Below are 12,880 nucleotides of genomic sequence, written 5' to 3'. Positions count from 1 at the left end.
AGGATGAGAAGGAAGGAAGGAAGGAAGGAAGGGGAAGGAAGGAGGGAAGGAAGGAGGGAAGGAAGGAGGGAAGGAAGGAGGGAAGGAAGGAGGGAAGGAAGGAGGGAAGGAAGGAGGGAAGGAAGGAGGGAAGGAAGGAGGGAAGGAAGGAGGGAAGGAAGGAGTGAAGGAAGGAGTGAAGGAAAGAGTGAAGGAAAGAGGGAGAGAAGGAAGGAGAGAAGGAAGGAAGGAGAGAAGGAAGGAAGGAGAGAAGGAAGGAAGGAGAGAAGGAAGGAAGGAGAGAAGGAGAGGAAGGAGAGGAAGGAGAGGAAGGAGAGGAAGGAGGAGGAGGAAGAGGAGGAAGAGGAGGGAAGGAAGGAAGGAAGGAAGGAAGGAAGGAAGGAAGGAAGGAAGGAAGGAAGGAAGGAAGGAAGGAAGGAAGGAAGGAAGGAAGGAAGGAAGGAAGGAAGGAAGGAAGGGAAGGAAGGAAGGAAAGGAGGAAGGAAGGAAGGAAGGAGGAAGAGGAGGAAGAGGAGGAAGGAGAGAAGGAAGGAAGGAACGAAGGAAGGAAGGAAGGAAGGAAGGGAGTGAAGGAAGGAAAGAGAAGGAAGGAGAGAAGGGGTGAAGGAAGGAAGGAAGGGTGTGAAGGAGAAGGAGAGAAGGAGAGAAGGAGAGAAGGAGAGAAGGAGAGAAGGAGAGAAGGAGAGAAGGAGAGAAGGAGAGAAGGAGAGAAGGAAAGAAGGAAAGAAGGAAAGAAGGAAGGAGAGAAGGAAGGAAGGAAGGAGAGAAGGAAGGAAGGAAGGAGAGAAGGAAGGAAGGAGAGAAGGAAGGAAGGAGAGAAGGAAGGAAGGAAGGAGAGAAGGAAGGAAGGAGAGAAGGAAGAAAGGAGAGAAGGAGAGAAGGAAGGAAGGAGAGAAGGAAGGAAGGAGAGAAGGAAGGAAGGAGAGAAGGAAGGAGGGAAGGAGAGAAGGGGTGAAGGAAGGAAGGAAGGGGTGAAGGAAGGAAGGAAGGGAGAAGGAAGGAAGGAAGGAGAGAAGGAAGGAAGGAAGGAGAGAAGGAGAGAAGGAAGGAAGGAAGGAGAAAGGAAGGAGAGAAGGAAGGAAGGAGAGAAGGAAGGAAGCAAGAGGAGGAAGGAAGGAAGAGGAGGAAGGAGAGAAGGAAGGAAGGAAGGAGTGAAGGAAGGAGTGAAGGAAGGAGTGAAGGAAGGAGTGAAGGAAGGAGTGAAGGAAGGAGTGAAGGAAGGAGTGAAGGAAGGAGTGAAGGAAGGAGTGAAGGAAGGAGTGAAGGAAGGAGTGAAGGAAGGAGTGAAGGAAGGAGTGAAGGAAGGAGTGAAGGAAGGAGTGAAGGAAGGAAGGAAGAAGAGGAAGAAGGAAAGAGAAGGAAGGAGAGAAGGGAAGGAAGGAAGGCAGGGGTGAAGGAAGGAAGGGGTGAAGGAAGGAAGGAAGGGGGAAGGAAGGAAGGAAGGGGTGAAGGAAAGGGGTGAAGGAAGGAAGGAGAGAGAGGAGAGGAGAGAGAGGAGAGGAGAGGAGAGGAGAGGAGGAAGGAAGAGGAGGAAGGAAGGAAGAGGAGGAAGAAGAGGAGGAAGGAGAGAAGGAAGGAAGGAAGGAGTGAAGGAAGGAGTGAAGGAAGGAAAGAGAGGGAAGAAGGAGAAGGAAGGAAGGAAAGGAAGGAAGGAAGGAAGGAAGGAAGGAAGGAAGGAAGAAGGAAGGAAGGAAGAGGAAGGAAGGAAAGAGGAGGAGGAGGAAAAAAGGAAAAACTCTCTCTTGAATATATCTAACGAACTGGCATCAACAACTCTCTGCAGAAGAGAATTCCACAGGTTAACAACTCTCTGATTGAAGAAGTTTCTCCTCATCTCGGTCCTAAATGGCTTACCCCTTAACCTTAGACTGTGACCCCTGGTTCTGGACTTCCCCAACATCAGGAACATTCTTCCTGCATCTAACCTGTCCAGTCCCGTCAGAATTTTATATGTTTCTATGAGATTTCCTCTCATTCTTCTAAACCTCAGTGAATACAGGCCCAGTAGATCCAGTCTCTCCTCATATGTCAGTCCTGCCATCCCTGGAATCAGTCTGGTGAACCTTCGCTGTACTCCCTCAATAGCAAGAACGTCCTTCCTCAGATTAGGAGACCAAAACTGAACACAATATTCCAGGTGAGGTCTCACTAAGGCCCTGTACAGCTGCAGTAAGACCTCCCTACTCCTTTACTCAAATCCCCTAGCTATGAAAGCCAACATGCCATTTGCCTTCTTCACCGCCTGCTGTACCTGCATGCCAACCTTCAATGACTGATGTACATGACACCCAGGTCTCGTTGCACCTCCCTTTTCCTAATCTGTCACCATTCAGATAATATTCTGCCTTCATGTTTTTGCCAACAAAGTAGATAACCTTACATTTATCCACATTATATAGCATCTGCCATGCATTTGCCCACTCACCTAACCTGTCCAAGTCACCCTGTAGTCTCTTAGCATCCTTCTGACAGCTCACACTGCCACCCAGCTTAGTGTCATCTGCAAACTTGGAGATATTACGCTCAATTCCTTCATCTAAATCATTGATGTATATTGTAAATAGCTGGGGTCCCAGCACTGACCCCTGCGGCACCCCACTCGTCACTGCCTGTCATTCTGAAAATTACCCCTTTATCCCGACTCTCTGCTTTCTGTCTGCCAACCAGTTCTCTATCCACGTCAATACATTACCCCCAATACCATGTGCTTTAATTTTGCACACCAATCTCGTGTGGGAACTTGTCAAAAGCCCGTTGGAAGTCCAAATATACCACATCCACTGGTTCTCCCATGTCCACCCTACTAGTTACATCCTCAAAAAATTCTAGAAGATTTGTCAAGCATGATTTCCCCTTCATAAATCCATGCTGACTTAGACCGATCCTGTCACTGCTTTCCAAATGCGCTGCTATTTCATTTTTAAATAGTTGATTCCAACATTTTCCCCATTACTGATGTCAGGCTAACCAGTCTATAATTACCCACTTTCTCTCTCCCTCCTTTTATTAAAAAGTGATGTTACATTAGCCACCCTCCAGTCCATAGGAACTGATCCAGAGTCGATAGACTGTTGGAAAATGATCACCAATGCATCCACTATTTCTAGGGCCACTTCCTTAAGTACTCTGAGATGCAGACTACCAGGCCCCGGGGATTTATCGGCCTTCAATCCCATCAATTTCCCTAACAAAATTTCCTGACTAATAAGGATTTCCTTCAGTTCCTCCTTCTCACTAGACCCCCAGTCCCCTAGTACTTCCGGAAGGTTATTTGTGTCTTCCTTCATGAAGGCAGAACCAAAGTATTTGTTCAATTGGTCTGCCATTTCTTTGTTCCCCATTATAAATTCACCTGATTCTGACTGCAAGGGACCAACATTTGTCTTCACTAATCTTTTTCTCTTCACATAGCTATAGAAGCTTCTGCAGTCAGTTTTTATGTTCCCAGCAAGCTTCCTCTCATACTCTATTTCCCCCCTCCTAATTAAACCCTTTGTTCTCCTCTGCTGAATTCTAAATTTCTCCCAGTCCTCAGGTTTGCTGCTTTTACTGGCCAATTTATATGCCTCTTCCTTGGATTTAACACTATCCCTAATTTCTCTTGTTAGCCACAGTTGAGCCACCTTCTCCATTTTATCTTTACTCCAGACAGGGATGTACAATTGTTGAAGTTCATCCATGTGATCTTTAAATGTTTGCCATTGCCTATCCACCGTCAACCCTTTAAGTATCATTCGCCAGTCTATCCTAGCCAATTCACGTCTCATACCATCGAAGTTACAGCATTTCTGTTGCACCTTTCACGACCTCTGGACTTTACAGCCAATAAAATATTTTTGAAGTGTTGCCACTATTGTAATGTAGGAAACTGTATTTTGTTCAGAAGCATTTGCGGGAAAAGGCTTACTACGTACGTGCTTGTAGGGCAGCAGCAGGGAGCAGCTGATGGCGATATCGGCCAAGGTGATCCCCTCTCCCACCAGGTAGGTTCGCAGCTTGAGATGGTCATCGAGGTACCGCAGAATCTTCGTCAGCCCCAGCTGGGCTCTGTCAACGGCCTTTGGCAAAACAGAACAGAGCGAGAGAGAGAGAGAGAGAGAGAGAGAGAGAGAGAGAGAGAGAGAGAGAGAGAGAGAGAGAGAGAGAGAGAGAAAGAGAGAGAGAGAAATGTTAATCGAGTGCCTGGGCAGCATAAGCGGTTCGAACACACTTGATGTTCCACTACAGGTCCATAGGGGGCGAGTTCTAGGGATGCTCGTCACTCAGGCTCGTCTACCTCAGTTGCTGTGATTCCGATCAGCGCAATAACAGTATCAGCCGTGGCTCAGTGGGTAGCACTCTCACCTCTGGATCAGAAGGTCATCGGTTCAAGTGCCAATCCAGAGACTTGAGCACAAAATCTAGGCTGACACTCCCAGTGCAGTATTGAGGAAGTGCTGCACTGTCTGAGGTGCAGTCTTTCGGAAGAGACATTAAACCTGAGGCCCCGTCTGCTCTCTCAGGTGGACGTAAAAGATACCGCAGCACTATTTCGAAGAAAAGCAGGGGAATTCTTCCCGGTGTCCTGGCCAATATTAACCCTGCAACCAACATCACTAAAATAGATGATCTTGTCATTATCACGTTGCTGTTTGTGGGAGCTTGCTGTGCGCTGTTTTGGCTGCCGTGTTTCCTACATTGCAATGGTGGAGTGATGCAAATTGGGGATGCGCAAGTAGAATTGAAAGAGCACAGTGTAGCACAGTGGTGGGCATCCTGGCTTCGAAGAGGGCGCGGAGAAGGACAAATAGGGATTAAGCATTTGAGCTACACAGAAAGCTGGGAATGTGTACCCTGAAGAAAATGGCGACTTGGGGAATTTTTTTTCTTCAGGCGCACAGGTAACCCTATCCATTTGACAGAATCATAAACTCTGTAACCAGGGCACAGCGACTTAACCCCAGAGGGAAGGAAGGTCAACAGATAGCTACTTCACTCAGTGGCAAATGAGTCAGGCACATAACTCAGGTCGTCAGTGGCAAATTCAAGGGGTAGCTCTTTAGGCTGAAGGAAGCAATTGACAGAAACATGGCAGAATTTCCAAAGCCCTACGTTACCCAGCGGTTTATTGGGGAAGATCCCAGGTAAACTGCCCACCATTTTCCATCCATAGAAAGAAAGACGTGCATTTATACAGCACCTTTCACGACCTCAGGACGTCCCAAAGCACTTTACAGCCAATGAAGTACTTTTTGAAGTGAAGTCACTGTTGTAATGTAGGAAACAGCCAGTTTGCGCACAGCAAGCTCCCACAAACAGCAATGTGACAATGATCAGATAATCTGGGGGTTTTTTGTGATGTTGATTGAGGGATAAATATTGGCCAGGACACCGGGGCTAACCAGAATAGTGCCCGTGGGATCGTTTACGTCCACCTGAAAAAGCAGACGGGGCCCCGGTTTAACATCTCAACGGAAAGACACCACCTCTGACAGTGCAGTGCTCACTCATCCTGGAATATCAGCCTGGATTTTCTGCTCTAGTCTCTGGAGTGGGACTTGGAATCATTGGATTAAAAAAAAAACCTTGGGCCAATAAGCCACCTGCTGACTGAGGCCCCACCAGTGGCACAAAGTCCTGAAAAATTCTGTCCAGTTTAGGTTATCTCTTGAACTTTGGGATGGTGTCAGCTTTTCAGGACCTGTGCTCTCCGATATCGCTGTAATATTGCAAGTAACGTTTGCGCTGTGCATCGATTCAGTCACAAATAGCATACATTGTGCCTTTCACGTAGTAATGGCGGGTCACAGGAACGATTAGCAGAAAAAAACAATTTAGCGCCGAGGCACACAAGGAGATATTAGGACAGCAACAGGTGAATAAGCGTTTGGTCAAAGTGGTAGGTTTTAAGGAGCGTCTTAAAAAGGAGGAATGAGGCGGAGAGGTTCAGCGAGAGCTTAGGGCCTGGATAACTAAAGGCATGGCCGCCAATGGTGGGGTGAAGGAAGAGGCCAGAATTGGTGGAGTGCAGAGATCTCAGAGGGTTGCGAGGCTGAAGGGGATTACAGAGATAGGGACGGGCGAGGCCATGGAGGGATTTGAAAACAAGAATGATCATTTTTAAATCGAGGCAGTGTGCACAGGGGTGATGGGTGAGAGGGACTTAGTGCGAGTTAGGACACGGGCAGCAATGTGCTGGATGAGCTCCAGTTTAGTGTCAACCGTGGCTCAGTGGGTAGCACTCTCTCGCCTCCGAGTCAGAAGGTAGTGGGTTCAAGTCCTACTCCAGAGACTTGAGCACATAAATCTAGGCCGACACTCCAGTGCAGCGCTGAGGGAGCGCTACACTGTTAGGAGGTACCAACTTTCGGATGCGACGTTAAACCGTGGTCCCGTCTGCTCCTCGAGTGGACGTAAACGATGCCATGGGCACTATTTCGAAGAAGAGAATAAAGGGTTATGCGAAGTGGAGCTGAGTGCATGATCAGATCAGCCATGATCTTACGGAATGGCGGAGCTGGCTCTAGAAGCCAAGTGGCCTACTCCTGCTCCTATTTCTTATGTTCTTAAGAGCAGGGGAGTTATCCCCGGGTGCCCTGGGGCCAATATTTATCCCTCAAAAACAGATTATTTGGTCATTATCATCACATTGCTGTTTATGTGAGCTTGCTGTGTGCAAATTGGCTGCCGTGTTTCCCACATTACAACGGTGACTGCACTCCAAAAGTACGTCATTGGCTGCAAGGCGCTTTGAGACATGCAATTCAGTTCTTTCTCTATGCAAGCTGCATGAATCGTACCTGTTTGTGGTGCTTCAGCAGGCCCAGCACAGGGAATGCCCAAGCACAGGCCGGCTGCACCACCTCGTTGTCCGCAAAACTCAGCCACTGCTGCACCAGGGCGGCCTCCTTCGCGCCGGAGCCCCTCATCCGCTCGGGGGCCAGGTAGTGCGCCACAGCCGTCGCTCCGCAGATGCAGAGCTTGGTGTCGGTCTCCATCGCCGGCAACCGGCACAGCGTCAAGTGGCTCTGGGTGTCGCCTGCCGCCGGCCCGCGGATCTCCACCACGCTCGGCTTCAACCTGCCGTATTCCAGCGTGACCAGAACCTTCGCATTCTGGAAGTTGTGAGGGTGAGGGGAGAGGTAGATCGCAGGCAAGGCCATCCTGGGATACTCCGGGGTCGAGCTACAAAACGGGAAGCGGGGCGGGGAGGAGGGAGACACAAGCAGGGAATTTTTAACGTTAATATCATTCTCTACAACTCCACAACAATTCCACCTTATAAAACCGCTTGCATTTGTACGGCGCCTTTAATGTTGTAAAACGTGCCCAGGTGCTTCACAGGAGATAGTCAGCTGCGGCTCAGTGGGTAGCACACACTCGTCTCTGGGTCAGAAGGTTGTGGGTTCAAGTCCCACTCCAGGGACTTCGAGCACAAAAGTCCACGCTGACACTCCAGTGTAGTGCTGAGAGAGTTCTACACTGCCGGAGGTGCCGTCTTTCGGATGAAATGTTAAACCGAGGTCCTATCCTGCTCTCTCAGGTGCACGTAAAAGATCCCATGGCATTATTTCGAAGAACAGCAGCGGAGTTATCCCCGGTGTCCTGCAGCCAATATTTAGCCCTCAATTAACATAACAAAAACAGATTTTCTGGTCATTATCCACATTGCTGTTTGTGGGAGCTTGCTGTGTGCAAGTTGGCAGCCGTGTTTCCCACATTACAACAGCAACTATGCTCCAAAAGTACTTAATTGACTGTAAAGTGCTTTGAGATATCCGGTGGTTGTGAAAGGCGCTATATAAATCCAAGTCTTTCTTTTCAGTCAAGCATCAAAATTGACACAGAGTCACATTTAAAAAAAAGATATATTAGGACAAGTGAAACACAGGTTAGGTTTTAAGGAGTGTCTTAAAGGAGGGGCAAGAGGAATTCCAAAGCTTATGGCTCGGCAGCTGAAGGCACGGCCGTCAAAGGCCAAAATGTCCCAGGTTTAATCTGTGGCAGAGCAGCAGTGGAGATATATATAACTGTATATAAGATATAAGATATATATAGATATAACTGACCCGAGAGTTGCTCCTGTTGCAAAGTATGTGTTTAGACGTAGGGGGAGGGTGTAGGTTCACAAACTGCCAGAAAAGAGTGAAAGTGAAATATTGAAAAAGTATACACACATCTTATAAAAATTTCTTAAATAGGCAGTAACCCGAAATCAGAAACAAACAAAAAATTATTGACAACGACAAGAGAGTCTGGAATCCTGCAATCTAGTAACCATCAAAACATTGCAGCTGGCTGGAAAGTCGATCAGCCTCTGCTGCAGGGTTGCATCAGCTGTTCGGCCCACAGGAAGGGAACTCCAGCGAGCTGCACCGAGGGAAGAAACAGGCAATTGCACATTAAGGACACGGGCCCGAAACGTAAAGTCTGCTTCCTCTCCACGGATGCTGCCTGACCCGCTGAGATTTCCAGCATTTTCTGTTTTTATTCCAGATTCCAGCATCCGCACTATTTTGCTTCTGTATTGTTGTAGACAGCTGCACACCAAACCACCAACCATCACCGTGAGATGACCAGGGGGGCGGGGGTAGGGGCTGAAAAGGTCGGTTAGATCCCTTGTGAGTGGGGTCCGAATGAAAGACGCCGCCTGATCGGCCAGAGCCTGGCTGAGGTTCGAATGGAACGCCGCGACACAGCCCGATGTTCGAACAGAACGCCGTGACACAGCCCGACGTTCGAATGGAGCGCGGCCCTGTTCCAAGACAGCGCTCCCCGAACTCGCTCACTCACTCACTCACTCACCGGCTCCGCACTCCACACTGACACCCATGTGCTCGGAGCAGAACCAGGACCCCGCGGCTGGGACTGCCCGCCTCCCCTTCCTGGTGACCCAGCTCCCACACGCATCTCAAAACATTTTACATCCTATAATAATAAAGACAACGCTATCAATTTTTATGGGGTGGATGGGGGCGGGAGTGCCAACCTTCTGCTAATCGTTGTTGCAATAAGAGGAATCGTCTCTTAATTCTCGTCCGGCAGAGAAAAGGGCGCATACATAAGCCGTGTGGAATGCGCATGCGAATTTCTGTTCCGAGCCAGTGGCACCTGGTGGTCAGAAGAGGTGGAGGTTTTGCAACTGGAAAAACAGCATTTTTGGCCTCTGGTTCTAATAAATAGAAACTGAAAGGTTATTATTGGCAGTCTACATGTTTCTCGTACACGCACTTTGAATGTCTTGTCTGTTCGTTCATATTTCTGAATAGGAAGTATTTGTACCCAGTGAAAGCAAGGAACGGCACCCTTTTCAGAAATGTGCAGACTTACATACGTCTTACAGCGTGTTTGCCAAATGTGCACGTGGAATTTCTGCCATAGTATTCTTGGCAGAAGGATTACACCATGGCAAATAGAATTTAAATGCATACCTTTCACGCCCTCAGTGCTTCACAGCCAAATAATTTCTTTTGAAGCTTAAGCAAAAGGCAATTACAGGTGAGGATGACCATTCGGCTCACCTCGATTCATTAATCCAGAAAAATACTAAGGCCTCCTATTGTAGTATCCAATTGTTACCTAAATGATCCCAGGGTTTTCCCCTCCACTATTCTACATGGAATCCTATTCCACATCATCATCCTTTGTGTGGAGAAGAATTTCCTGATATCAGTCATAAAATTAACTTCTAATAATTTTGAACCCGTGAGCCCTTGTTCTAGTCCAGCAATTTAATTAACAGTAATATTCCACAGTAATGTCTGGTATATATCAATGGTTTAGAGGGTAATGGTTGCTGGGTGTTTTTGTGACTGGAAGGCTGTTTTCAGTGGGGTTCCGCAGTGCTCAGAACTTGGTCCCTTGCGTTATACATCAATGATCTAGACTTGAATATAGGGGGTATGATTAAGAAGTTTGCAGATGAAACTTGATAATGAAGAAGAAAGCTGTAGACTGCAGGAAGATATCAGTGAACTGGTCAGGTGGGCAGAACAGTGGCAAATGGAATTCAATCTGGAGAAGTGTGAGGTAATGCATTTGGGGGGAAGGGGGCTAACAAGGCAAGGGAATACATATTAAATGGTACGACACTGAGAAGTGTACAGGAACAAAGGGAGCTAGGAGTGTATGTCCATGGAAAGTAGCAGGCCAGGTAGTTAATGTTATGTATGAAGAAAGAGTCTGACTGGATACTGTGAGCTCAAAGTAAAGTGGGACCTTAGTCTTTTACTACAGGTCTCCAGAGTGCCTCTCCAACCTGTGAGGCTTCTTTAAGTACCTGTGCTCCCAAGGGATTATGGGATCCCTTGGGACTTCAGGGGATGAGCTCTCTGGTGGCTGTACAGGGTATATACAAGTTTACATATATAACAACACTCCCCCCCCCCCCCCGCCAAAGTCAACAGTGTAACTATTTACAAAGTGAGTCGATCTGGAGCCTTCTTGCCCTGAGTGAAGAAGTTTCTCCTCATCTCGATGCAAATGCTGGTGTTGATGAATTGTCTGTTGGGCCCTCGCTGGGCTGCTGTGCAGCTGACCTTGCTGGGCTGCCTGGTGTGGTGAGTCCTGCTGGGTGATGGGTTCTGCTTCGTGTTGGTTGCCACTGGTGTGTATGTTGGGGGGTCAAAGAAGGTAGGGTCCAAGATGGGTTGCTCAGGATAGTCCGTGAATCTGAGTTTGATTTGGTCCAAGTGTTTCTAGTGAATGAGTCCATTTGAAAGTTTGACTCGAAACACCCTGCTCCCTCTTTGGCCACAACAGTGCTAGGAAGCCACTTGGGACCTTGTCCATAATTCAATACAAATACAGGATCATTGATTTCAATTTCGCGTGACACATTTGCGCTATCATGATATGTACTTTGTTGGAGCCGCCTGCTCTCTACCTGTTCATGTAGATCAGGGTGAACTAACGAGAGCCTTGTCTTAAGTGAGTAGTTCAGCAGGTGGAATCCCAGTGAGCGAGTGGGGTCTCGTGCGGTAGTTCAGCAGAACTCGGGATAGGCGAGTCTGCAGTGAGTCTTCAGTTACCCTCTGCAAACCTTGCTTGATAGTTTGCACTGCTCTTTCTGCCTGACCATTGGATGCTGGTTTGATGAGGGCAGATGTAACATGTTTGATCCCGTTGTGGGTCATGAATTCTTTTAACTCGGCACTGGTAAAACATGGCCTGTTGTCATTCATGAGGACATCAGGTAGTCCGTGCGTGGCAAACATAGCCCGCAGGCTTTCAGTGGTGGCAGCGGACGTGCTTGCCGACACTATCTCACATTCAATCCATTTGGAGTATGCATCTACAACCACAAGGAACATTTTACCCAAGAACGGGCCTGCATAGTCGACATGGACCCTAGACCACGGTTTCGAGGGCCAAGACTATAAACTTAGTGGTGCCTCCCTGTGTGCATTGCTTAACTGCGAGCATGTGTTACATCTGTGCACGCAGGACTCTAAGTCCGCGTTGATACCGGGCCACCAGACGTGGGATCTGGCTGTCGTTTTCATCATTACAATGCCTGGGTGGCTACTGTGGAGGCCCTTTTTGGGGACCACTACTCAATTCCCCCACAGAAGGCAGTCTGACTGTATAGACATTTCATCTCTGCGCCGCTGGTACGGCTTTATCTCTTCCTGCATTTCCACTGGGACACTGGACCAGCTCCCGTAAAGCACACAGTTTTTAACTAGGGACAGTAAGGGGTCCTGGCTTGTCCAGGTGCTAATCTGTCGGGCTGTGACGGGTGATTGCTCACTCTCAAATGCTTCCATAACCATGACTAAATCTGCGGGCTGCGCCATTTCAACCCCCGTGGTGGACAATGGCAGCCTACTAAGAGCATCGGCACAGTTTTTGGTGCCTGGCCTGTGGCGGATAGCGTAGTTGTATGCGGACAACAAGAGCGCCCATCTCTGGATGCAGGCCGATGCATTAGTATTTATCCCCTTACTCTCGGAAAACAGTGATATTATTGGCTTATGGTTAGTTTCCAAGTCAAATTCTGTGGCCTCAGTGCGTTCTCGATTGCTTCCATCTTTGAATCGGTGGGCCTGATACCATCCACCGTGATTCTCCTCCCCAGGAACTCCACTTCAGGCACCAGGAAAATGCACTTCGAGCATTTTAACCTGAGCCCCACGCAGTTGAGTCGACTAAGAACCACCTCCAGGTTCTGCAGATGCTCGACTGTGAGCCGACCTGTAACCAAGATGTCGTCCTGGAAAAAAACCGTGCGCGGGACCGACTTACATAGAAACATAGAAAATAGGTGCAGGAGTAGGCCATTTGGCCCTTCGAGCCTGCACTGCCATTCAATGAGTTCATGGCTGAACATGCAACCTCAGTACCCCATTCCTGCTTTCTCGCCATATCCCTTGATCCCCCTAGTAGTAAGGACTACATCTAACTCCTTTTTGTATATATTTAGTGAATTGGCCTCAACAACTTTCTGTGGTAGAGAATTCCACAGTTCACCACTCTCTGGGTGAAGAAGTTTCTCCTCATCTCGGTCCTAAATGGCTTACCCCTTATCCTTAGACCCCTGGTTCCATGTTTCGTGGAACTGATCGAATCCAAACGGGCATCTGTTATAAATTAAGAGACCTTGTGCGTGTCGACCTTTAATGCAGGTGAGGGCCTTCGATGATTCCTCCAGCGCCTGCGTCATGTAGGTCGAGGTCAGAACCAGCTTCGTGGACGTCTTTCCTACCGCCAGCATAGCAAAAAGTTCATCAGTCTTTGGTAGTGGGTATTGGTCCTGCGGGGAGAAACGATTGATAGTTCCTTTGTAATCGCCACAGATTCTGACGGTGCCATCTCCCTTGAGGACTGGAACGAATGGGCTGGCCCACTCATTGAATTCACTCGGTGAAATGATGCCCTCTCTTTGCAACTGGTCTAGCTC

General features: G+C 48.3%; 1 protein-coding gene across 1 annotated transcript in view; it reads right to left on the bottom strand.

The window, feature by feature from the left end:
• LOC139230125 (valine--tRNA ligase-like) overlaps window positions 1-8,754 on the bottom strand; it is a 77,757-nt gene extending 69,003 nt beyond the window's left edge. The window contains exons 1-3 of the mRNA XM_070861968.1: window positions 8,049-8,754; window positions 6,780-7,164; window positions 3,919-4,058 (exon numbers count right to left, since the gene is read on the bottom strand). Coding sequence (XP_070718069.1) covers window positions 3,919-4,058; window positions 6,780-7,142 — 503 coding nt within the window. The 5' untranslated portion in view covers window positions 7,143-7,164; window positions 8,049-8,754. The remainder of the gene's footprint in view (window positions 1-3,918; window positions 4,059-6,779; window positions 7,165-8,048) is intronic.
• Between the last annotated feature and the right edge of the window lie 4,126 nt (window positions 8,755-12,880).

The sequence above is a fragment of the Pristiophorus japonicus genome, chromosome 19, assembly GCF_044704955.1.
Source record: "Pristiophorus japonicus isolate sPriJap1 chromosome 19, sPriJap1.hap1, whole genome shotgun sequence".
In the NCBI taxonomy this organism is placed as follows: domain Eukaryota; kingdom Metazoa; phylum Chordata; class Chondrichthyes; family Pristiophoridae; genus Pristiophorus; species Pristiophorus japonicus.
Note: the sequence above shows the minus strand (reverse complement) of the source record. Positions and strands in the feature narration are given on the sequence as shown.